The sequence below is a fragment of the Sciurus vulgaris genome (genome assembly GCF_902686455.1).
Source record: "Sciurus vulgaris genome assembly, chromosome: 8".
In the NCBI taxonomy this organism is placed as follows: domain Eukaryota; kingdom Metazoa; phylum Chordata; class Mammalia; order Rodentia; family Sciuridae; genus Sciurus; species Sciurus vulgaris.
In genome coordinates, this window is record NC_136468.1 from 143,679,620 (window position 1) to 143,705,268 (window position 25,649).

The following is a 25,649-nucleotide window of genomic DNA, read 5'->3' on the forward strand; positions in this document are numbered from 1 at the left end:
GAGAGACGACGATCCTGATTGGTCAGAACCCAGGAGGTGGAGCTGACAGAGAGGAACAAGGAATTGAATGGTGAATCGGAAAGTCAGTCAGACACCGAGCCCCGCCTCCTGAGATTGGCGGGTAACCTAGCAACACAGGGAGCGCCGAGACAACAGTGCGTAGTAGAGAAAGCTGGAGCCCTCGGAGTAGGTGAGTAACCGGGCGGGAAGCGTCGGGCCGGGCCAGTGTGGAGTGAGCTCCGACCCAGCCTCCGCTGGCCCCAAAGGCCTCAGTAGCCCCCATCCCGGCTTCGGGATCTTGCTCCCAGCCCGCCTGTCTGGACCTCCCTCTTGGTGCCTGCAAGGACTCAGGGCATCGTCTGGGTCCCTGACCCCTGTTCTGCCCCTCCGCCTGTCCATGTCAAGGCCGCGCTTCCTCATCCTGAAACCGCATCGCCAGATGGAGCACTTGAGGAGGTGGTTTTTAAGTCCCCTTCATCCCACCCAAGAACCACACGTCCCTGGGTGAGCATGCGAGGAAGGCGGCTCATTGGAGAGAGTGCTTAAATCAGATTTTTGGGGGGGGGCTGGAGGTATAGCTCAGTCAGTGGTAGAGTGCTTGCCTAGCATGTGGGAGACCCTGGATTCAATCCCCAGTACCACACCCCCCAAAAACGGTATTTTGATTATACAATGAGTGTCTTTTGTATTGGCTCTAGATGATAACTCCTAATCCTGTTCCTCAAATGATTTCATTGTACATTCTTTTGGGGGGCTGGGGTGGTATGGGATATGGAACCCAGGGGCACTTGAGGACTGAACCACACCCCCAGCCCTTTTTTATATTTTTTTATTTAGAGACAGGGTCTTGCTAAGTTCCTTAGGGCCTCACTAAGTTACTGAGGCTGGCTTTGAACTTGGAATCCTCCTGTCTCAGCCTCTTGAGTTCCCAGGAGTCACAGCACCTGGCCCATTGTACAATGTTAAACGAGAGTTTCTTCTAAGGATTAAATGAGATAAGGCTATAAAGAAGTTGGCATGGGCAACATAGTAAGTGGTCAGCAAATAGTGGCAACCTTTTTTCCCCTGATATACATCTAGCCTTAACTTTTTCTGCTTAAAACAGCTCTGAGGAAGTCCTCTTGGTCTCTACCTGAAATATTTGGGTATCTATTGGGTACCTACTATGAGTGCTGGGGATAGCGCAGTCAACTGAAAAAACTCTATTGCTTCCTTCAGGGAGCACATGATCTAATACGGGAGACAGTCATTAATGAAGTAGGGTAGTACAGATGGGGAGTGAAGAGGTGACAAAATTCCCTCTTCAAAATGCAGCTGTAGGGCTGGGGCTGTGGCTCAGTGGTAGAGCGCTTGCCTGGCATGTGTGAGGCACTGGGTTCAATTCTCAGCACCACATATAAATAAATGAATAAAATAAAGGTCCTGGACTGGGAATATAGCTCAGTTGGTAGAGTGCTTGCCTCTCAAGCACAAGGCCCTGGGTTCAATCCCCAGCACCGCAAAAAAAATAAATAAATAAATAAAGGTCCATCAACAACTAAGAAAAAAATTTAAAAATGCAGCTGTAGTCCATTCATGGATGGATGGTTAAACAAAATGTGCCATATCCACACAGTGGAATATTATTCAGCCCTTAAAAGGAATAAAATTCTGAAACATGCTACATGAATGAACCTTGAAGACATGCTATGTGAAAAAACACAAAGTGACAAGTTCTGTATTATTTCACTGGTATGGGGTATATGTATTTTGAGTGTGTGTGTGTGTGTGTGTGTGTGTGTGTATTCATATTCATAGAGACAGAAAATTGAACAATGGTGATCAGGGCTGTGAGGAAGGAGAAAGGAATTATTGTTTAACAGGACAGAGTTTCAGTTTGAGAAGATAGAGGTGACGTTGGCACACATATGTGAGTGGGACAGTGTCAATGCCACTGAACTACCCTTACAAACTGTTAAAAGGGTAAACTTCGTTATGTTTATTTCACCTCAGTTAAAAAAAAAGCAACTGTGAAACTGAACAAAACTGTCCACTGCTATTTCAGCACTCTGAAAAGCCACCCGAGGCTTACGACACACTGGAGTATTTATTGGTGAAACCAACTGACGTTGGAATATGAGGCACACTTACCTAGGGCTTCTCTGAATGCCCCGACCCCCAGTTCTGGCCTGATGGCTCAGCAAGGGCTGGTGGCCCATGACAACCATTAGCTTCCCTGTCACTGCCTCACGGGTCACACTTGATGTAAAGCGTGATTGACTAAAGTAGCACTCTGCGTCAAGAGCGCCCGCGGCTCCGGCGCCCGAGGTTCAGTCCTATCTCGGCAAACTCTGGGCTGCCAGCTTGGAGTCTGGGAACCCAGATGGCCACGGACCTTGATAAGGTGGCCACTTACGCAGCCCAGGCCGCCGGAGCCTGTGTGGACATGCAGACGGGACACAATGAGCCCAGGAGGAACCAGACTTGACGATGAGCTGAACATCCATACATTTGCAGCGGAGGACAGAAGACTTACAGATTCAGAGAATCGGAGCACAAGCTCTGACCAGTTTGGGACTGAATTTTAAACTAGAAGTTACAGGAATCACCGAAGAAGTCAAGTTTAAAAAGAAGGAAAAAAAGTAAGCGGAGTTGCTCATTGCAGAGCGCGCTGACTTGACAGATTTAGCGCAGGAAGTTACTCAGCAAACTCGTAAGCGACACCAGAGCAACCGTCACCAGGGGAAGACATCAGAATCACGGCTGCTAGGGCTTTTCTCTGAAGTTTCCAGTATTCGACAAATAGTTGTGAGATGAGCAAGGAATAGTATGTGTAAGCAGACTCCAGGAAAAAGGAGCGAATAGACACTATCTGTCCCCAGATGCTGGATCTAGTAGACAAAGACTTCAAAGCAGCTATTATAAATATGTTCAAAAGAAACCATGCTTAAAGAACTGCAAGAAGGCTCAAGAACAAGGACTCACCAAATAGAAAATACCAGCATGTTTTTCTCATTTTGTCTCATTTAAAAATATAAAATTGTATAAAGCAATATTTATAACACCATGCTGTTAGACTTACAAAACAATGTCATATTTTTGACAATATGCACAAAACGGGCTGGGGACGTGGCTCAGCAACACAGCACTTGCCTGGCGTGTTTGAGGCGGTGGGTTTGATCCGCAGCACTGCAAAAAATAAATATATAAAAATAAAAGCACAAAATAAAGGAAGAGGAAAAGGAATCATTGCACCAACATTCTTTATATTACCAAGTTAAGTTATTATTATTCTAAAAGAGACTGTGATAAATTAAGATGCACATTGTAGTCCCTAGAGCAACCCCTATGCTAAAAAAAGAGCCGATGCACACCTGTAATCCCAGCTGCTCAGGAGGCTGAGGCAGGAGCATCCCAAGTTCAAGGTCAATCTGGGCAATGTAGTGAGAACCTGTCTCAAAACAAAATTAAAAAGGGCTGGGGATGGAGCTCAGTGGTAGAAATTAAGGGGATTTGCAGAAATTAAGAGGGTTCAATCCCCAGTACTGGGAAAACAGAAACAAGAAAACCTCAAGAAATAGCTTTGAAAAGACAGGAATAAAAAATGTACTAAAAACTTATTTAACACAATAAAAGGCAACTTAGCAGGGAAACAAAAAAATATATGAGACACATAAAAAAAATAGAATGGGAGGCAGAGAGCCAATGATATGAATAATTACATGTAAATAGATAAATGGAAATGATAAAAACTTCAACCAGAAGGTAGAGATGGACAGGCACAGCTCAGATTTAAAAGACACAAAGAAAGTAAACAGCTGGAAAGAAAGTAAATAGTCGGAAAGAAAGTAAACAGCCGGACAGACGCACACGAACAGCAACAGCAGAGCTCTCGTGGCTACATTACTATCAAACAAAACTAAGACAAGAAATGTTACTAAGACAGCAAGGGACATTGAATATTGACAGGAGGGTCAGTACACCAGGAACTGTAGCTAGACTAAGCTAGAAAATAAGAGAGTATACCAATTACCCAAATTAGAATTATAGAAATTTGGGCTGGAGATGTAGCTCACTGATGGAATGTGTGTCTAGCATGTGTGAGACCCTGGGTTCCTTGTCCCCAGTGCCCAAAAGAGGAGAAAGACTTACAGAAATTAGAGGTTTCATTTTATTTTTAAGTACCCAGGGTCTTGCACATGCTAGGCAAGCACTGAGCTACACCCCCAGTCCTTTTTATTTTATTTTAAGACAGGGTCTCAGGAAGTTGCTCAGTCTGGCCTCTAATTTGTGATCCTCCTGCCTCAGCATCCAGAGTCACTGGAATTACAGCCATGCGCCACCATGCCCGGTGACTTACAAAAAGTTAAATTATGAAGGAAGAGTGTGAGCAACCTTATACCAAAACATAAGACAAATGAGGAAGATGACTTATTTAAAATGACTCAAGAAGAAACAGAAAATCTGAATAGACTTCTAGCAAGAAATTGAGTTAGAAATTTGAAATCGTCCTTCAACTTAAAGCCCAGGACTAGAGGTCTTCACTTTGAATTCCATCAAATACATAAAGAACAAATAATACTGGTCAGTTGCAGTGGTACAAGCCTGTAATTCCAGTGGCTCAGGAAGCTGAGACCAGAGGATCGCAAGTTCAAAGCCAGCCTTAGCAAAAAGCAAGGCATTTAAACCACTCAGTGAGACCTGTCTCTAAATAAAATATAAAATAGGGCTGGAGATGTGGCTCAGTGGTCAAGTGCCCCTGAGTTCAATCCACAATACATCCCCCTGCCAAAAAAAGAAATAATACTAATCTTTTCCAAACTCTTTCAGAAAAGAGACAGAGGAAATACTTCCCCTTCATGCTGTGAAGCTAGTTTACCCTGATGCTGAAGCCAGGAAGAGACATTATGTGAAAAGGAACAGTAGAACCAGGTCACCAAACCATGGGCCACAGTGCAATTCTGGCTTGTCATCTATTTTTGTAAATAAAGTTTTATTTGAACACGACAACCAACTTATTTACATATTATTATGCCTGCCTGTGCCCCACAACAGCAGAATCGAGTCGTTGCAAAGAGGTCATACAGCCACAAAGCCAGAAATATTTCCTATTTGACCCTCTCTAGAAAAAAAACATTTACCAAGTCCTGCTACATGCCAATATCTCTCAAGAAAATGCATGCAAAACATTAGCAAATCAAATTCAGCAACATATAAGAAAGGATCATTCACCATGACCAAGTGAGCTTGTACCAGAAATGCAAGACCAGTCAAGCACGTGAAGAACGTTGAACAGGTCGCCATATTGATAGAGTCGGCATGGACGAGGAGAAGCTGGAGCGATCCAGCCCCGCTGGTGAGAACATCCAATCCTGGTTTGGCAGTCTCTCCCAGTTAAACAAGCCAGGCGTGGTGTGGCTCACCAGTACCCCAGCGGCTTGGAGGCTGACGGAAGTTCAAGAGTTCAAAGCCAGCCTCAGCAGCTTAGCAAGGCCCTAAGCAACTCCGGGAGACCCTGTCTCTAAATAAAATGCAAAATGGGCTGGGGTGCGGCTCAGCGGCTGAGCACCCCTGGGGTAATCCCCTGAACAGAAAAAAAAAAAAAAAGGGAAAGAGAGAGAGAAAAATCGCTGACCCAGGGTGGGGCTGTTGTCTGGCGGTCCCGGGGCCGGGGCACTTGCAAGGTAGCATGGCCCCAGCTCAGGGAATGTGAGCAGCAGGCCCCAGATGGCCCGTGGCTGTCACTTCTCAGCTGCCGCTTGACACACAGCCACCCACCAGCACCCCGCACTCCGTCCTCACCTTCTTCCTTGCTTCTCTCCAGAATCCCCGCCGTCTCCCTGTCGGACCACCCTCCTCCGTCGGGGCCTCCTCCGTGGCCCCATGACACCACCTCAACCCGATCCCCCTGCCATCCTGCGCCTGCCAACCTTTCCACCGCTCCTGTCCCCAGGCTGCCCGTCCGGACGGGCCACTCACACCAGCTTAAAACTCCCGGGATTCCTAGCCTCTTCCTCCTGAGCAGGAAGGGAAGCAGTAGTGGCTGAATTTTCTCACTCAGCAGATCCAGAGTCCCTAGTCCCTGTCCTGGAAGGTGGCAGAGGAAGTAAAAAGCATAACCAGTAGTACCAGGCCATGCCCAGGAGGGTGAGGACTGCTGGATTACTCCTGAATTACAAAAAAAGCTATTTGTTGACAGCAAGAATCAAACCCAGCGTTTCCTGTGCCAGGCCTCGCCCTCCGTCTGCAGCCAGAACAGCCCTGGGATTGAAAGCACAGGAACAGAGGCTGCAGAGGCAGGGCCTCCCTGCCTCCAGGCTGACCGGCCAGCCGGAGCATCCTCGCCAGGACTCCGGTTGGGCAGGGTGTTCCTGCAGGAACACATTCCAGGCAGACGTCCTCCGCGTAAATGCCATGCTTTTAGTGTGGGGCTCATCCTCTGTGTCAGCAAGAACTTAATTAAAGGGGTGACTCTGCCCAACTCCCGTGCAGGTCCCTTTGTGCCCGAGGGAAGGGCTCAGGGCAGGGAGGCCGTGCACTCTGATTTGGGCCTCGCCGTGTGATGGCCACACTCACCTTTGAAGACGGGCTTTCCCATCTGCATCTTCCCTCCTCCACCCTGCCCCCGTTTGATGTGGCTAGGACAGGTGGTGTCTTCCGCTCTCAGAGAGAGAGGCTTCCCCGGGTCATTCCAGAGCCTCTAGCAGGGCAGAGTCGGCACCCTGGTTTCCTAACACCCAGCTCGTGAGTCGGGTCCTCGTTCTAGAGGACAGTGACTTTGGATGGCACCGATAACAGCCCTGGGCGGGACGGGGCTACACCTGGACAGAGCCCTGGGCTCTGGGTGGGAGCCAGGAGTTTCACGCCAGGCAAGGCCGTAGTTCCCAGACCAGTGCTCTCAGCTGGGGCAGCCTGCGCCCACCTCTGCCTCCCATCTGGGCACATTTCGTTTGGCAATGTCTGGAGACATCTTGTCTCCAGCTGCTCAGAGCCAAATGATGCTGTTGGCTTCAAACAGCTGAAGGCGAAAGATGCCAGTAAACACCCTACGTCGGAGGAGAGCCCCGAGCCAGGAGCTGTCTGGCCCCAATTCTGGTAGTACAGAGCTTGGGAACCGCTGCTGGGCTGAGATTGTCATGCCAGGCAAACGCCACACGCACAAGCCGGGCACACACAGCGGGCACACCCTTTCCCTTCAGGCCCGAGCTAGTGGAACAGAAAGTACGAAACGATGGGAAACCAACAGCCTTTGAACAGGACTAGAGAGCGTGGGGAGAGGTGTCTTTAACCTCAGCTGTTCAATCGCAGCAGCGGGGCAGCTCCCGGGCTGCCCGTGCCTTTCCCACGGGAACCTCCAACAGGTGGTTTTCTAAAACCACAAACCCAGACAAAGAAACTCAGCCCTCAGCCCAGCATGCGGTGCAGTCACAGGAGGAATGGCAGGCGCGGTGCCGCTTGGCCGGGGGTGCGCTGGGCGGCTGAGGCCCTGGGTTCAAGCCCCACACAGAAGAAACAAAAGAAAATCCGCTCACTCACCTGTGCGGCGCACGAGGACATGGGTTCATCTGCCTTTCATGCCAGTCCCAAGTGCCCACTAAAGAGTCGCGACCCTAAGACTTTGTGTTTTAGAGCAGTTTTAGGGTCACAGTGAAATCAAGAGACTGGATTTCCTACATCCCTGCTCCCCAGGCACAGCATCCCTGCCTTCTGCTGCGGACGGCCACGGGGACACCTGTCAGCCTGGAGAACTCGCCCGGACACTGGGGCAGCCGGCTCGAGTTTGGGGTGGGGTCCTCTGGTGGTATGGTCTAGTCTGTGGGTTTGGACAGAGGTGCAGGACGGCCCCCTCCTCAAAGCACATTTACGTGGTATTTTCATGACCCTAAAACTCCCCCCTCCTGCCTGTCCCCCTCTTTCTGCCCCCGAAGCCTGGCAGCTGCTGACCTTTTCACTGTCTCGTAGCAGCCACGTGTTGGGACCCCTCGCCTTGGGCTATTTCATATCAACTTCTTGTGCCTAGTAGTGTGCACATACTGGTCCTCCTGTGGCTCCATGGCTCGGGTTTAGTGCTGAATTCACCTCCCGTCATGGAGGTTCCGCAGCTTGTTCATGCACTCACCTCCTGAAGGATTCTGGGTTGCTTTCCAGTCTGGGAAGTTATGAATAAGCTGCTGTAAATACCTGCGTGGCGGGCAGGGCGTGCAGACAGACGTTCTCAGCGGGGTGAGTAACAAGTAGAGCCATTGCTGGGTCATAGGCTAAGAGCACGTCAAGTTTTGCAAAAAGACACCAAGTGATCCTGCAAAGTGATGGGGCGCGCTCCCTCCCTCCAGGGATGGTGGTTCCCTGTCGCCCCACAAGCTCCCCAGGCCTGTCGGGGCCTCGCATCTGGGTGTGGGTGTCGCCGGGGAGGAGACAGGTGCTCCACCACCGAGCCATGTCCCGACCCTGGGCCTTCTTCCAGGTGTGAAGTGGCTGATTTAGTTTTTCTTCACGTGGAAGAAGTTTATTGTGGAAATCTCTAAATCCACCACTAGGAACTTCTTTCTGAAATAACCAAAATCATGTTGTCTTGATGATCTCACTCGAAAGGCAGAGGAGAAGGGGTGGTGGCGGGTGGCCGGAGGGAGCTCAGCCCTCCTCCATGTCGCACAGAGACGCATGAAGGACGTAGACATCGGCCAAAGTAAAAACAGAAATAGTGCAAAGGAGCCGACGGAGGTTCTGCTGTGGCTCTTTGTAGACGCTTCTGCTCCCGAACGTCATTTTGAGGAAAAGCGCAACTCCTGTTATGAGACGTAGTCGAGGGCTTGCACGGGCTGGGATGGCTGGAGGCAGCGGTGAGGGCCACACGGGGCTCCATGCCACACCACAGCTGCCAGCTGGGGTCCTCCCCGTCCCCGTCCCCATTCACAGAAGAGCCCGGCGAGGTCCAGCATCTCTCCCGAGGCCACAGCTGGAAAGTGGGAGCCTCAGGACTGAACCTCGAATTCGTCACCTCGCAGGGCTCCTGGTCCTCTCCACCTCAGAGATGGAAGGTCAGGGAGCTGCCCCAGCTTTCGCTCTGGCCAGGGATGTGGAAGTTCTCCGTCAAAACCAGACTGTCCTGGAGACATTGCAGCCTGGGCCACCGCCCACCGCCGCAGAGGAGACCCCGTCTGGCCATACCTCTGTGCTCACTTACACCCCAACCCGGGCACCTGTTGCAACCCAATGTAGCCCATAAAACCCGGGCTCTTGAAAGGGACGAGAGAGGCAATGTAATAGCTCAAAATTGAGGGCAGAAAAAGAAAAACATCCTCCTAAACTGTGAAAAGGAAAAACAGATTTAGAGCTTTTATTTAGAACTTCTCAGCCCTGAGTATGGGGATAAGAGACAACCCTTGGGTCAAATCTCTGCTCACTGCCTTCACTGCTAAGATCGGACTGCTTCTGGTTCTGATCTGGGACATGATATATTCTGTGAAGTGACCAAATCCTGCTGGGCCTACATCTCCCTATAAAAAAACAGGTCAAGAAGCAGGCTGATGGGTAAACGTGGACTTGCCGCCTCCTCGCGCATTCAACAGTGGTGGGTTTTCTGAGCATCTATTTTGTGAGTCACTTGGGACCTCAGTTTTCCTCGCTGCCCAGGATAGCCCCTCACTTTCCCTGGCCTGGCTTGGAAAGCTCAGATGGAGCACAAAGCCCTCCTGAAGAAAGCCTGTTGGCAGGCTGCTGGGGGCTTCCTCGGCTCACAGGAAGACCCTGCAACCTTTCAGCCAGCCTGCCTGCCGAGGGGGCTGATCGGAGGCGAGCAGCCGGCAGTCTCCTCCCTGCCAAGGGCTCCCTGGAGTCATGAGCAGAACATCAGGGTAAGACAGGCAGGTGGCGGGAATTGTGCCTCTCGGGAACAGTCAGAACCGTCAAGAATGCGTGAAATCAGCGGGCACATTGTGAACGCCGGAGCTCGGCTTTGCTCGATCTGCAATTGTGCAGAAATCACAAACTGCATTAGAGTAGATAATAAGAACCAAGCGGCGAGCTGCAGCCCACGTGGGGTGCTGCCTCTGCCCCTGCACCGGCACAGCCCACCCTGCCTCATCCTCCTGCCTCTCACCTTGAAGCTGACTATGGCCTTTGTGTCGTCCAGCCACAGGAAGAAGGCGGGTGGGCGAGGAGGTTGCAGCTGAAGGTGGTGAGGAGATGCTTACATTGCCCAGGAATGCCTGGCTATGGATTTTAAATGGAAAGTGCTGAGAAAGGAGGATGTGTGTAGTCGGTTGGTTGGTTCGTTTCTCTTTCTTTGGTATCGGAAGTTTGCACCTAGGGTACTTGACCACTGAGCTACAGCCTCAGCCCTATTTATTTATTTATTGGTGCTGGGGAACGAACCTGGGTGCTTAACCACTGAGCCAGATCCCCGGCCCTTCTTAATATTTTATTTACAGACAGGGTCTCGCGGAGTTGCTTAGCCTCCCTGCATTGCCGAGGCTGGCTTTGCACTCGTGATCCTCCTGCCTCAGCCTCCCGAGCTGCTGGGATTCCAGGCATGCGCCACCGTGCCTGGCTTTATTTTGTATTTTGAGGAATGATCTTGAAAAGTTGCTGAGGGTGTTACAAAGTTGCTGAAGCTGCCCTTGAACATGAGGCTGGCCTTGAACGTGCGACCCTCCTTCCTCAGAGACGTAGGTGGTGACCACTGCCACCTGCTTCAGGCCTCTTTTAATTCGGTTTTTTTTTTTTTTTTTTCCTGTGCTGGGAGTTGAACTCAGTCTCACGAATGCCGAGCATCTCCTCTGTCCCTGAGCTACATCCTCAAGCCCTAGCTGTCTTTCTTTGGTGCCGGGGAATGAACCCAGGGGCACTTAGCCGCTGATCCACATCCCCAGCCCTTTTTATATTTTATTTTGAGACAGAGTCTCGCTAAGTTGCTGAGGCTGGCTTTGAACTTGCAATGCTCCTGCCTCAGCCTCCCGAGCCTCTGAGATTACAGGCGTGCGTCACCACCCCTGGCAAAAGTGACAGGTTTTTCAGTTACTGTGGAAATACCAAGTTTCATTTTTAATCAAAAGAACTTATGAATGAAAGAATTCTTGAAGAACGAAATTGAGTTGAAAATAGCGTGACTCTGTGTGTAAACGGGGCAGAAACCACAGCGGTGGCATCTTAGGGAGGGGAACTCAGGGACACTGCCCGGATGGAGCCTGCAAGGAGCCCCTCCCGCCACCAGAAGGGAGGCGGCCAGCCGTGCGTGAAGCCCAGCGTCCCACACTGTGATCAGGCGTGCGACCATCTCGGTTCACTTCGTAAGAACGTCCAAGGTCCTCCTCTGTTACTAAAAAAAAAAATTGTTGTGGTAGTAAATACATAACATAATATTTGCCACTTCAGGCATTCGAAGTGTGCCCTTCAATGGAACTAAGCTCGCGGACAGTGCTGTGCAGCCATCGAGAAAACCTGATTTCAAAAGATTTTGTCACCCTGACGGGAAGTCTGTCCCCGAAGCACCACCTCCCCTTCCTCCCGCCGCGTCCCTGAGGCCCTCCTGCAGTGCCAGTGGCCTGTGGCCGTTGCCTCTATTCCTGGCATTGCACACAAGTGGGGTCGGGCCCTGCTTGCCCTTCTGCCCAGGCAGGCCTCAGACCCCGGGCTCCAGCCGTCCCCTGCGCCGGCCTCCTGCATGGCTGGGACTGTGCCTGGCGCTTTTCATCTTTTCTGTTCTTGTTTTACTCTGGTGCTGAGGGTGGAGGAGGCCTGGAGCCCGCGTCACTCGGCCTGAGAGTTTCCAAGGTCAGCCACGTCGTAGCCCAGCGGCTGGCCATTCTTCCTTGGGCTGATGAATATTCCCCTGTGACTGTGCCACGCTTTGCTTACCAACTCCCTGGTGACCGACACTCTGTTGTTTCCCCTCGGGCTTGTACATGATGCTGCCGTGTGACGTGCAGGGGCCTCGCCAGCCCTCCTTTTCTATCCTTTGGGTGGAGACCTACAAGGGCATCTCTGTGTCCCGGGGTGACTCCATGCTTAACTTCCGAGGACCCAACTGTCTCGCACGGCGACTGGATGCTATACAGCCCCCAGTCACACGCGGGGTCCCCCTGCAGCACGTCCTCACCCATGCTTGTTATTTTCCTTTAAAAAAAAAAAAAAATTGCAACCTAATGCCACCAGCCAGCAACTCGGGAGGCTGAGGCAGGAGGATCTCCAGTTCAGAGCCAGCCTCACCAACGTAGCGAGGCCCTAAGCAACTTAGGGAGACCCCATTTCAAAACAAAATATAAAAAGGGCCAGAGATGTGGCTCAGTGGTTCAGTGCCCCTGGGTTCAAGCCCCAGTACCCACCCCCCAAAACTGTGACCATCCTAGCGTGTGTGAAGGGGGACTTCATAGATTCAGTTTGCATTTGCCTGGTGACTGATGGTGCGGAGCATCTTTTCATGTGCTTATTGCCCATTTGAATATTTTCTGGGGAGAAATGTCTGTGGTGTGTCGTTTGGCTCGGTTTTGCAGTGCTGGGGACAAACCCAGGGCCTCTCCTGTGCTGGGCAAACGCTGTGCCCCTGAGCCACCAACCAGCCCTCTCCCACCTTTCAGTTCGGTTGTTTGTGTTGTGAGCTTTCGGGCTTCTTTCCAGAGTCGGCGCTGAAGCCTTATCAGATACCTGATTTGCAAGTATTTCCTGCTGTTCGATAGGTTGTCTTTTTACTTTCTTGAAACATCATTTAATACACAAAGATTTTAAGTTTTGAATTCCAATTTATTTTTTCTTATATCGCTCACTCTTCTGATGTCATATCTAGGAGTCCATAGCCAAGTCCAAGGTCACGAGGATTTTTTTCCCATGTTTTCTACCGAGAGTTTTATAGTTTTTCAGTACTGTTTCTCAACACATCCTTGTCATCCTCCCGCCCAGTACTAAGACCAACAACCCCCCTCGGTTGCTGTCACTTCCATATGTCCTCCTTACCAGACTCCAGAAGTCTCCGGCTTCCCACGAAGCTCCTGCAGCCTGTGATCTGCTGAGGCCCCAGGACTGGTGATCACACAGCCCCATCACCGGGACAGAAAACCCCTGCTTCCCTCTACTGAGGCCATTCTAGGTTGGTTTGTTGGTGGCACTAGGGATCGAACTACCCGAGTCACATTCTCAGCTCTGCTATTTTTTTTTTTTTTTTTTTTGGGTGCTGGGGATCGAACCCAGGACTTTGTGCTTGCAAGGCAAGCACTCTACCGACTGAGCTACCTCCCCAGCCCGCTCTGCTATTTTTTGAGACAGTGTCTAGATAGGTTTCTCAGGTTGGCCTCGAACTTGTGACCTCCTGCCTCAGCCTCCTGAGCCTGGAATTACAGGGGTGTGCCTGTGCTCCCAGGTGAAGTTTTTCCCTCTCTTTCTCTCTCTATATGTGTGTGTATAAAATATAACTCCACCATGAAACCTACACATATATTCATTTTTGTTAATTATGTCCATGTATACATTTATATATACAATATATACAGTTATATATATATATACAATAACAACAAGTGAGATAGATATGGGGCCGGGCTCCATAGTAAAGCGCTTGCCTAACGTGTGAGGCACTGAGTTCGAGTCTCAGCGCCACATATAAATAAAATAAAGGTCCATTGACTACTAAAACATATTTTTAAAAATGAATAGATATGACTATGAATATATATTCATACTCGCAGTTTTTATTTCCATTTTTTTAAAAGAACGGTTGATTTGCTCATTAATCGTATTGAACTCCATTTTTTCCCCTGTGGTACTGGGAGTCGGACCCAGGGCCTCCTGCAGGCCAGGCAGGCAGGAGCCACATCCCCCGCCCGGGAGCTTTTAAGTGGCTCGAGTGCCCAGGGACGGAATCTTGGACAGATCTGTCCTCAAGGTCTCTATTTGACAGGATTCACTGAAACTGGCCCAGAAAAGCCCTTTCTACCACGTCCACCATAGAAGTCAACATCAAGATCAAAACCTGCTGGGCACGGGCGCTCACCTGGGATCCCAGCGCCCAGGGAGCTGAGGCAGGAGGGCTGTGAGTTCAAAGCCAGTCTGGGCAACTTCGTGAGACCCTGTCTCTAAAGAACTAGGAACAGACTGCACAGAGAAGTGACCCCAGGCCCGGGCTCCAAGCCAGGCGGCTGGGCTGAAATCCAAGCTCAGTCCCTTACCAGTCAGAATCCTCCATCTCTCGCCTCCCTGACCTGTGTAAGTGGAGGTAACAGCGGCACCCGCCTCTCGGGCTGTGAGGATCCCGGGAAGTCGTTCATATCAAGCATTTAGAACAGTCTGGTGCATGGAAAGTTCTGGAGAGTCAGCCCACACCATAGTGGAATTCCTTAAAATGAGATTCACCCACCCCCCGGGGCCTGTTTGGTTCCACCACCCTCTGACCTCTCCAGGTGCCGGTGCTGACTTGGAGGATGCTCGTGGGTGTTGGGGCCTCTTCCTCTTTTTGTCGCCAAGGGGAAAAAAAAAATAGATCGCTTAGCTCAAGTCTTTTTATTTTTTTCCCAAATACTCTGAGAGCGAAAGTAATAAAGTATCCAACAGGCCCATTTGAACAAAGACGAGGTATAATTTGCATGATAAAGATATATTTCCATTTATAAAGTTCATCAGCAGAATTAATGACAGATAAAGGGAAGATCCAATTAAAGTTCCCCATCCATTAACCACCCTGCTTCACTCAGGGCAGGAATTTTAGAAGGGGAGGCTGAAGTTGGAAATGATTTAAATATTAAGGTGGGTGGCATTCAAAAGGACGTGAAGCGATCGTATTAGAATTCAAGGAAAAGCGATTCGGCTCGATTGTGTCAGCGTGGCAGACGCATTTCCCCCCATCCTGGCTCCACCGGGTTTTTCTTGTACATCCAAATGAGCTGTCAAGAACTGATGGGCATCATCGTAATCAAAGAAAACAAGTTTGCCCTTTAAAGCAAAAGAGGTAATTTGGCTGAAAGCAAATTGGAAACATTTCCTGTAATGTCGCATTTCCAGCCGCGGTCTCGGAAGAATCCCAGCGTTCTGATTTATGCCTGAGAGCTTTGGAGGAGAGTGTTCCTTCAACGCTGCGGCCGGGCAGAGGTCCTTCATCCTTGGAGAGCCCACGGCTACCCGAGGGGTCTCAGAGGGGCTGAGGACGTTGGCTGGAGAGCAGGAAGTGGGTAAGGAAGGGGTACAGGTGACATGCCGCCCTTGGCCTCCCTCCGCAGCTCCCGAGCAGCCTTCCGACCTCAGGTCCCTCTGCTAGTCAAGGAGCCAAGTGTCCCCAGCCCCTTGCAGGCCACTCTGTGTCTTTCTTTTTTCTTTTCTTTTTGGTACCAGGGATTGAACTCAGGGGCACTTGACCTCTGAGCCACATCCACAGCCCCTATTATATTTTATTTAGAGACAGAGTCTCACTGAGTTGCTTAGGGCCTCACTTTTGCTGAGGCTGGCTTTGAACACTTGATCCTCCTGCCTCAGCCTCCTGAGCCGCTGGGATGACAGGTGTACGCCACCGCGCCCAGCTGTGTGTTTTCTTGATTCCCTTCTCCTCTCTCTATTTACTCTTTGGTTTGATGACTTGAAGATGACCTTTGGTGGCTCCAAACATCACTTCTCTCTGGCACTTACACCTTCATCCCCAGAGCCTCTGATCATGTGTGGTTGGACCCAGGGCCCTGCCCTTAGTGGCCAATGGTATTTTATCAACTAGGTGTCTTTGATCACAACTAACAGAAACTGGCCCTGGCTAAGCAAAATGCTGAGCCAGGCCGCAGCAAGGACAGCAGGCAGGAAGTTCTGGGGGTCTTGGTAGCAGGAGCTTCAGAAGCAGCCCTGAGGCGTCAGCTCCCAGTATTTCTAATCAGAATTCGGGATCCTAACAGAGCTGGCAGGGCCCTTTGATTGACAGCCCACCAACACTGCTGTATCAGCTTCTTGTCACGCTGATAAAATGTTTAACAGTTTATGAGGAGGGAAGGTTTATTTTGGCTTGTGGGTTCAGGGACATCAGTCCATGGCTGGTTGGCTGGGTGGCCTCAGGCCTGGGGCACAGCAGGACCTCATGGCCGAAGCACTTGATGGAGGAAATTGCTCACCTCATGGTGGCCAGGAAGCAAGAGAGAGACCAGGTGTGAAGCCCATGCCTGCAATCCCAGGGACCCAGGAGGCCTAAGCAGGAGGATCGCAAATCAAGGCCAGCCTGGGCAACTTAGAGAGGCCCTCGTCAACTTAGTGAGACCTTGTCTCAGAATAAAATATAAAAAAGGACTGGGGCTGGGGTTCAGTGGTGAAGCACCCCTGGGTTTAATCCCCAGGACCAGAAAGAGAGGGGGGGGGCAGGTCCAGTATCCCCCTCTAGGGGGGCCTGACACCCTCAGGGATCTAACTTCCTCCCACCAGGCTCCACCTCATAAAATCCCACTCCTCCCAAGGCTCCCATAGGCTGGGACCAAGCCCACAGCATGTGGGACTCGGGGACATTTCTGCAAATCACAGCAACTGTACACAAACGAGAGAGGACACGTTCCTCCAGGGAAAGCGGGGCGCGTCCACGACCTAGATCAGGGAAGGGATCATTGCCCTGACATCGTGCCACCATCCACTCCACTGGGCAGCTGGGACCCCAGCCCTGAGACGCCTGCTTCCTCCCCGCCAATCCTCCCGTTCTCAAGGGCCACACCTTCAAAGTCACCCAAATTCAAAACTCCTTCTCGCTCATCAAGTCCTAGTCTTTTTAAAAAATTATTTATATATATATATATATATATATTAGTTGTTAATGGACCTTTATCTTATTTATTTATATGCGGTGCTGAGAATCGAACCCAGTGCCTCACACATGCCAGGCAAGCGCTACACCACTGAGCCCCCCCCCCCCCCCCGCCCCGAGTGATCCTTTCCTTAAAACATCTCTCACATCCATAGGCAGAGTATGGAAATAAGCATCACCCGGTGACCCCTGAAGGGTAGAAGCAGATCTCTTCCCGAGGTGGTGGCCAGGGTTTTAGTCACCGTCAAGGTGGAGGAAGCTCTTACTTCACTGGAGCTTATGTCGTAGGAGAGAGAAAAGAGAGTGAACGAGTCCACACCGAGACCCCAATGGCGACCCTCAGCCTGGAGGGCGAGTCAGTGGGCAGGGGGAAGGGCGAGGAGAGCAGCTGGCGTGGGGTGTCCATCGTCGGTGGCCACTGGATGGGGGTGTCAGCAGTCCACCACGTCCTGGACCTGGGGTTACACCACACTTACCGAGCCCTCTTGTCTAGGACTTGTGTAGGAAGTGACCCACGACCCTGAGGATCCCCGTTTTACAGCTGAGGGAGCCCAGGTCCCCAAGCAAGGACCTGAGTCCATGTTTCATTCAGGCTCGCTAGAGGAACAGAGTCAACACGAGGGATGATTATAAAGGGGGTTTAGTAGATGGGCTCACACGACCAGAAGCTGGACAGTGCACATGGCCGTCTGCAGCTGGAGAGCTGGGGGAACCAGCAGCTGCGCGGTCAGAGGCGGAAGCCCCAGAACAAGAGGGGTCAGCAGTGCTACCTAGTCCAAGACCAAGGAAACTCCCTGGAGGACCACGGCAGCGTCCACTTTGGAAGAGTGACGAAGCAAGAGTCCATATCCTCAGGCCACCACAGCAGCATCAGGAACCTGGCAAGAAGAATGGAGGGCTGGGCTGGGGCTCGGTGGTGCACGCTTGCCTGGCACGTGCGAGGCACTGGGTTTGATCCTCAGCACTGCATAGAGAGACATAAAATTTTAAAAAAAGATCCATTGACAACTAAAAAAGTTGAAAAGAGCCGAGCTTGCATCTGCTGCTGCTTCCTTGTCCTTCCAACCTTTAGTGCAGCCAAGCCTCCATCCTATTGGGTGGTGCCGCCCAGGCTTGGGGAGGGTCTCCAGCTCACCATCCCACATGCCAGTCATTCCTAGACACGCCCTCAGGGCACAACCAGAGGCCTCTTAATCATCGCCCTCTCTTCATCCAGTCAAGTTGACCGTTCAGACTGACCATATGGCCACGTATGGCTGATCCAGGGCTCCCGAGCTTGCTGCGCCCGTGCTGTGGGGGAACGATAGACCAGAGCTGCGGATGGCCACCCTGGGTTTTCTGAAATGGTCTTTTAAAGAAGCCCTTTCTTTTGTAGTCATTGCAAAGCTGGTACAGACAGATCCTGCGTGCCCTTCCCCAGGTCCAGGGACGTCCCACACAAATGCAGTCTGTGGTTCGTCTAGGAAATCAGCGTGGGCACCATGCTGCTGACTCTGCCATGAACTTGGCTTCTCTGGTTGTTCCAGAGAAATGTCCTTTCTCCCTACCAGGATCCAGCATTGCATTTTTAGTGAAGCTGGTTTTTAATTGTGTTTGGAAGCTGTCCTTCACCGCCCGCCTGCCCCAGCCCAGCAGCTTTTTAAATCCACACTCAAACTCTTTGGAATGGTGCTGGTCCTGGTCCACGTACCCTGGGCCCCACTGTTTGTTCTGTGGCCAGTCCTGTGTGGTCTTCACAGCTGATCCCTGCAGGACGCGTGGCCCGGGCTCCCTTGTCTGTGGGTTTCCCTCTGGTTTGGGCCCAGGGGAGACCCTGGGGTCAGAGCAGGAGGCAGGAGGAGGGGAGGAGCTGGTGCTTCTCACCCCTCCCCCTCAGCTGCCCGGCCTGCGAGCTGATGGCCGTGGTTTGAGCTTCCCTGGTGACCTGTGTCCCCCACTCACCCCCTCCCAAGGCGATGGATGGCTTCCTCTTCCCGGGGTGGCCTTGCCACTCTGTACCACCATGAAACCTTCCCTGTATTTAATCCTCACAACAGGGTCTGTTTTCCCAGTGCTCCTGCGTGTCCACCCTGGTGGCCCAAACCTGTCACAAAGCTTCCGTGGGAAAGCGCAAGCACCCCCTGAGCTCCCGGGCCACAGGCCAGCACAGCACTGAACGCCCCCCTTGCCTTGCAGGACTGCAGACCCAGGAGAAGCACAAGGCCCGGATGGCCTCCCGAAGCCTCGGTCTCCTAGGGCCGATGGAGGCCGGGAGGCCTGGCCAGGAGATGGCCTCCGGCGTCCGCGCCGCGACCCCTCTCTACCAAGGCACTTCCCTGATCAAGATGCCACTGAAGACGGAGACGTGGCAGCAGCCGGGCAACCTGCCGAAGCCGCCCGTCCCCTCCAAGTCCAAGCTCAGCACCATCGAGGCCAAGCGGATCATGTCGGTCCTGGACGAGGCCATCTACAAGGTGGAGCTGGTGACCCTGCTGTCCTACGCCATGGCCCATCCCGAGGCCCTGGAGGGGCTGCCAGGCGAGGACGTGGCGAGGACGGTGGCAGAGCACGAGGACCTGTGCCAGACCCTGCTGGAGACCATCAGCGACCTACAGGAGAAGGAGCGGCTGGTGCAGGCCGAGGAGGCGGCAGACGAGCCCTGGTTCCAGGACTGCCTGGCGGCCATCGCGCAGCACAGGGCCAGCCTGCGGCCGCAAATGCAGCAGGTCAGAGACTCCACCCGGAACGTGCTGCGCCTGCTGCTGGGCAGCCCCCCGGCCGCCAGGCTGCTGCAGGCGCAGGCGCTGGGCAGGAGTGCCGCGGCCCAGCGCTTCATCCGGTGCCTGGAGGAGCTGCGGGGTTTCCTGTTCGAGCGGCTTCTCACCAGCCCCATGGAGGCCAGGGATCGGGCCCAGTTCATCCTGGACATCAGCCGGCGCAACCGGAGGAACCAAGAGGTCATTGACGCTCTGGAGCAGGAGCTGGCCGTGCGGGTGAAGAACCGGGACTCCGAGGTACTGCGCCAGCGCCGCATGCGTGGCTGCTGGGGTCCTCCTGGGTGACGAGTAGCTTCTTCCCACTCGCTCCCTCCCCGATGGTGCTCCTGAGGTGGCCTGTCTGCGCACCAGCCCTCAGGGCTCCAGCCTGCCAGGGTCGGGGGAGAGGGCGGGCGTGGAAGGACCCCTTGGTCACAGTTCTGAAGGAAGTGACTCGGGGGAACGAGAGCCAGGCCACAGGGGACATGGAAGTGGGGACCTGCAGAAGGAGTGGAGGCGGACCCGGCCTGTGGGGCGAGGAAGCTCGTCCGGCCAGGTGTGGGGTGGTGTCTGCAGGGGAAGCGTCAGCCGGGACCTGAGGCTTTGTGGCCACATGTCCCTGCTGCCACTGTTCAGCCCTGCTGGCCATTACCGTGTGAAAGCAGCCCTAAGCAGCATGTTCCAATAAAACTTTATTCAGTCTCAGGTGCGACTGGGTTTGGCCCGCAGGCCCACTTGCTGAGCCCAGATCCAGGTGAGAGCGTGTGCTCAGATCGTGAGGTGGGACTCAGCCTGCCCGGCTCCGAAACCCAGCCAGCCAGGGAGCAGGAGGGAGGGGACCCAGGAGGGCCCAGAGAGAGGAAGGCAGGTGTCACACAGGTCCCTGGTGGCCCACGCAGAGGATTCGTCCTTCAGGCAAGGGCAGGGCAAGTGGAAGCTCTAGAAGGGTCAGAAGGGAAGTGGGAGCTTGGCCCCAAACCCAGTGCCAACACTTCCCCGGACGCACGCTGTGCCTCACACATGGTTTTCTCCCCAGAGCTTTCTGTGGAGATCACCTACGAGGTGATTGACTTGGCTGCTGTGACAGACACCAGAGCAACGGTGGCCTAGCTGAGTTGGACAAGTCCTTCTCTGTCATAGAGCTGGGCCAGCATGGCGGCCTGCTTCCTCCTGGCTCCTCTGCTATTGCCCACAGGGGCCCTCGGTCACTCCATTTTCCCCAGGGATCCGGCCAGCAGGGAGGAGTGGTGGGCAGCTGTCCTGCCCTGGAGTTGCAGATAGTGCTCCTGCTTAGGCCTTGGCCACTTCGGCACACCAGCCTCTCAGGGAGGCAGATGGGTGGCAGGGAGCCCGGGTGCACAGACGCCTCCACCGTGGGCAGCAGCTCACGCCCCGCTGTGCTCAGCGGATCTGTCCTCAGGGCGTTCAAGTGCACCACGTCCCCGTGAGAAGCAGGGCCTGTCTCCTTCGGCTGCCACTGAGCCTGGCACAAAAGAGCCGGGTGTGGGGTGGGTGGAGGAGGGCCCAGCAGTGCCCGGTCAGGGTGGGCAGGCCGGCAGAGGGAACCATCCAGGGACAGGCAGGGCCGTGGGCAGCTTTGCCGCCATCCAGGTCCGAACCAGCTGGGATTTTCCAGTTGGCCTGTTCTGGTGTCAAATGCCATTTTTCCAGATGGGCGAATGTCTCCGTGTCATCGAGTATCGGACAGGGTCATCGAGTAGGGACAGTGTCAGTCAAGTGTGTCGTGGGGATTCTGCAAGAGAAGCCCTGGCTGCCGATGACGCAGCCCCACCTGGAAGCCCCACTGGCTCACAAAGCCGTGTCACCTGCCCGGTGCCCGGGGGTCAGCCCAGCGCTGCCAGCACACACAGTCACAGCCCTGAGGGGTCCCCAGGGGAACCTGGCGTTCGTGGAAAGCCTTGGCAGCGTGTGCACAGGGTGCCAGCCTCCGCCCAGCACAGGCCTGGCCTGGGGAGCCCGGCCGCAGTCCCTGCCTCACCAGTGGGACCTCCCCCCCGTGCCTGGCTGGAGCGTCCTGCCGCCCCAGAGCTGTCTGGTGGCCTCCTTAGGGCAGGCCCCCCTAAGAAGTGGAAGGTGGTGGCCAAGAACATGGGCTCTGGATCAGACACACCCGGCTTCCCATCCAGCTGGGGTGCCGCAGGCAGAGTGCGGGCCTGCGTGCGTGGGGCCCTGGGTCGGATCCCAGCACCCCAAAAATAAACTTGGAAACAAAACTAGTCTTTGCTTGGCTGGGGATCCCGGCAGACCACTCTACCTCCAGAGCCTGTGTGTCCCCACCTGTCATTGACTGACCCTGTCCCTGCCCCCAGTGGGTGGAGGCAGGACTGTGCAAGGCAGGTGTGCCTGGGCCTAAGGCACGGCGGCCATCCTGCAATGGCTGGTGACCGCGTGGGTGCTCATGCCGTGCTTCCCGTCCTGCCCAGGTGGAGAAGGAGAACTTTGTGATCCAAGAACTGAAGAACCACCTGCACCAGGTGCTCAAGTTCTCGGAGAACAGCCTCCTGCGCACGAAGCAGGAGGCAGAGAGGCAGCAGAAGGCCGACTTCCGGGCGTCGCAGGCCAGGCTGGCCAAGATCCAGCAGGAGATACTGGCGCTTCGCTCACAGTACCACAACCTGGTCATGGAGAACCGGGAGGCCGAGCAGGCGCTGAGGAAGGTGCCTGGGAGCGGGGAGGACCCTGGGGCTGCAGAGTGCCCGGCAGTGCAGGGCTGGCCCAAGAGGGGAGGGCACAGGAGCCGGGAGAGCCCGAGGTGCCCAAGGAGGCGGGAGGGGCACAGGCAGGCCTGGCCCTGGACGTGCCAGCTTTGTGACCTCGGGAAGGTTCCTCAACTCCTCTGCCCCCAAGGGATCATGGCTCCTGCCTGCTGGATGTCATGCAAGGGACAGCAGCACAGGGACCTCAGGCAAAGTGAACTGAAGTCCCCCGAACCTGTTTCCCAGCCCGACAGTGGCAATGTAAGCTCAGTTGTCATGAGACTCCCAGGAGCAGATGGAGGGCTGGGTGTAGTAGGTGTTGAGTAAACATCGTCCCTTCACTCACCTTCCCTGCCCACTTGCCAGGCCAGGCCTAGCTCCCAGCTTCCCACTGTCCTTATGAGGGACCCTTTTGAATATAGTCTCCTTTGGTGTCACAGCTCTCTTGAGCATCTGATGAAGCCATGGGCTTCTCTCCAGAGGAAAGACCTTGACACAGTACTCACATGGTGGACGGCTAGGGGGTCACAGGACCCCAGAGCCAGGCAGCCGAGCCGCTCAAGGTGAGGACTCTGGCTCTGGAGGACCAGGGAGTTTATTCGTTTTTAATCGAGGTGAAATTCACGTAGTGTGAACTTAACCAGGGCCTGCCTGGGAGGCCGAGATAGAGGACTCAAGTTCAAGGCCACAGGAGATAAAAAGGGCCGGGCTGTGGCTCAGAGGGATAGCACTCACCTGGTCCAAGCCCCAGAACCAAAGTAACAAAACAAAATAACAACCCATGTTCCAGCGGCCATTCACGTTGACGTCCCTGCCTTCACCCCACCTCCACGTCCAGTGTCGCCCCCGGAGGAAGCCCCGTCACCTCAGCCCGCCCCGGCCCTCCCGCCACTCACCTGCTTCTGCTTCTGGGGTTTACTTATCCTGACACACTGGCTTCTGTCACTCAGCTTCGGGTCCTCAAGGTAGCACGTGGTCCAGGTGTCCGCACCTTGTTTCTTCTTCTGGCTGAATAACGTTCTATGATCCTCTAACACCTAAATCCACCCTGCGGCTTCCCCTCTCCCTTATACTAAAATCCAAGGCTTGCTGCCGCTCCTTCAGCGACACTCGGATGTCATCAGAACCTCCCATCCTGGCCACTGCACTCTGGCCATGCAGGCTCAGTCCATCTGAAACACCTCAAGACGGTTCCCACCTCAGGGCCTTTGCACCTGCTGCTCCCCCTGCCTAGAGCTTCCTTGGAGCCACACTGCTGACTCGGCCACCCACTAGCTCTGTCCCCAATAGGGGCAAGTGAGTTAGTATGTCTGAGCCTCAGTTTCCTCACCTGTGAAATGGAGGGAAAAGCCTGCTTGAGCAGATTCAGCAGGCGAGACAGGGAAAGCACGGGCCACAGGCCCTGTGGATGTACAGTGCTCAGTGCTGTCCCCTCTTGATATTGTCCCATCAAACCATGACTTTGAATTGTTTGTTTTTTCAGAAAAAATATAAAGTGGAGACAGAAATTGAGAACTGGATCCAAAAATATGACATGGAGATGGGTGAAAAGCAGGTATTTGTCACTAAGTCTCTTTCCAGTGCTTTTCCCAAGCCAGATCCTTGAGGAATAGCAATGGGAAGAGAGGTCCCAGGAGGGTCTCAAGGGCTCATCCGGGCTGGGCAAAGAGGCCAGAGGGGGAAGGCCTGGGGCTGCGGCCCCCAAGGGAAGTGCCCAAGCCTGGGGCGGCGAGCCTGGCGCGCCCAGTGACCACACCCCACGCTGCACCGTGGGAGCCCGCTCACCTGCAGACAGACACAAGTCCTCACTCAGCCAACTCCACTGAGCGTCTCGGATGTGCCAGGTGCTGGGATTCAGCAGTGAGAAAGTCCCAATTGTCACCAGCTGAGTGACCTGAAGCAAGGACTTGACTTTTCTGAGCTTGTTTCTGCATTTGATCAAGAGGCATTGATGGCTGTCTTGGGACCATGGAGGGGATTCAGGCCCCAGAACAGGGTCTGCAGGGAGTACTTGGGGAGTGGTAGCCTACAAATTGGGGTATCCCCAAGCACCCCCCCCACTCTGGGATAACATCAGTGGCCCTGGGGACCAGGGAGGGCTGGGGAGGCAACATCTGCCCCCGTGGCTCAAAGCCAGCTATGCTGTCAGGACAAACAGTCAGGGCGTCTTCCTTCCGTCTGACCCAGTGCCCGGGGAGGGGAGCCTGGCCACCAGAGCTGGCTTCTCCGATCCTAGTGAGGGTCATGTGGCTGGGGGTCGCTCAGTGGGAGAGTACCTGCCTGGCATCGTTCCCTCCCCAGCATCGTGAAACCAACCAACCAAAAATGGTGCAATAAGGGACATGGGATCCTTGTGCCAGGGACCTGGGTGACAAGGTCTACCTAGCCTTGTCCTCTGGAAATGCTGCTCTCCGGGTAGATGCTTGGCGAATGGTCCTAGAAGGAAGGAGGGAGAGAGGGGGAGGGAGAGGCGTCCGCTACAGCAGGAGGGGCTGTGCCCACCTCTGTCCCCCAGGATGAGTATGAGGACCTGGACATCATCCACAAGGAGGAGAAGCTGCAGCTGGAGGAGCTGAAGCTGAGGCACGTGGTGCTGGTGGAGGAGTTCTCTCAGATCCTGGCCGAACGGGAGGTCAACGCAAAGAAGAGGATGGAGGCCGAGCGGGAGATGATGCACATGGTCAGGGCCGCCACGCTCATCCAGGCGGTGTGGAAGGGCTACCTGGTCCGCTCCATGCTCAGGTCCAAGAGGAAGAAGCGGGGCAAGGGCAAGGGCAAGGGCAAGGGCAAAGGCAAGGACAAGGACAAGGGCAAGGGCAAGGACAAGGGCAAGGGCAAAGGCAAGGGCAAGGGCAAGGGCAAGGGCAAGTAGTGAGCCTGCCCCCAGATCTGGCCAGCCTGCGCTGCAGACCGCCATTCCTGGTTTGATTGTTTTAAACTTTAAAAAAAAGGTTTTTTTTTAAAAAGCCATGTCCAAAGGAGTATCCTACCAATAAAGCCGTCTTACTCAGCTGTGGCCTGGGCACTGCCTGTGGGTACCTCAGGGCAGCTGGCTCTAAGCAGGGCACAGCTAGGAGTCCGTTCACAGGTAGCCAATCCCTCCTTCAGCCCCATCCCGGCCTGGAAGCTGCCAGGGCTGTGGCAGACACATCACCCACCTGGGGGTTTGGGTCACAGCTGGCCCGGCTCTCCAGCTCTCCCCAGCTCTCCCCTCCAGCCTGTGAAGCTAAAGGTGTGGGTGGTGTAAACCTGCAGCTTTGGCCCCCAGGAAGCTGAACACATTGGGAGTTATCACACAGAAACCTCGCAGCTTTTTCTAGAACATTCTCATCATCCAAACATCTCAGGTCTGCAAGTCTTTTAGAGTTGGCAGTCCCCCACCGCAGGTGGCAGAGACAGCAGGCAGCCCATCCCACGAGTCCCGTCACCTTCCAGACAACAGGCCTGGTGCTGGCCGCTAACTGGTGTGGATGG

The 25,649-nt window shown here is 53.9% G+C and overlaps 1 protein-coding gene across 1 annotated transcript; it reads left to right on the forward strand.

Annotated features, from left to right (window-relative positions):
- The first annotated feature begins 36 nt into the window (after nucleotides 1–36).
- DRC10 (dynein regulatory complex subunit 10) lies at nucleotides 37–25,205 on the forward strand. The gene is made up of 5 exons (XM_079151584.1): nucleotides 37–190; nucleotides 18,899–19,716; nucleotides 21,903–22,136; nucleotides 23,659–23,730; nucleotides 24,691–25,205. Exons 2-5 carry the CDS (start codon nucleotides 18,931–18,933, stop codon nucleotides 25,045–25,047), a joined length of 1,449 nt encoding a protein of 482 aa, XP_079007710.1. The 5' UTR covers nucleotides 37–190; nucleotides 18,899–18,930; the 3' UTR covers nucleotides 25,048–25,205.
- The last annotated feature ends 444 nt before the right edge of the window (nucleotides 25,206–25,649 follow it).

Coding starts and splice junctions, on each gene's coding strand:
- DRC10 (XM_079151584.1), top strand. CDS start 18,931: ATGGCCTCCCGAAGCCTCGGTCTCCTAGGGCCGATGGAGGCCGGGAGG. Junction 19,717..21,902: donor TGAAGAACCGGGACTCCGAG/GTACTGCGCCAG, acceptor CGTCCTGCCCAG/GTGGAGAAGGAGAACTTTGT. Junction 23,731..24,690: donor TGGAGATGGGTGAAAAGCAG/GTATTTGTCACT, acceptor TCTGTCCCCCAG/GATGAGTATGAGGACCTGGA.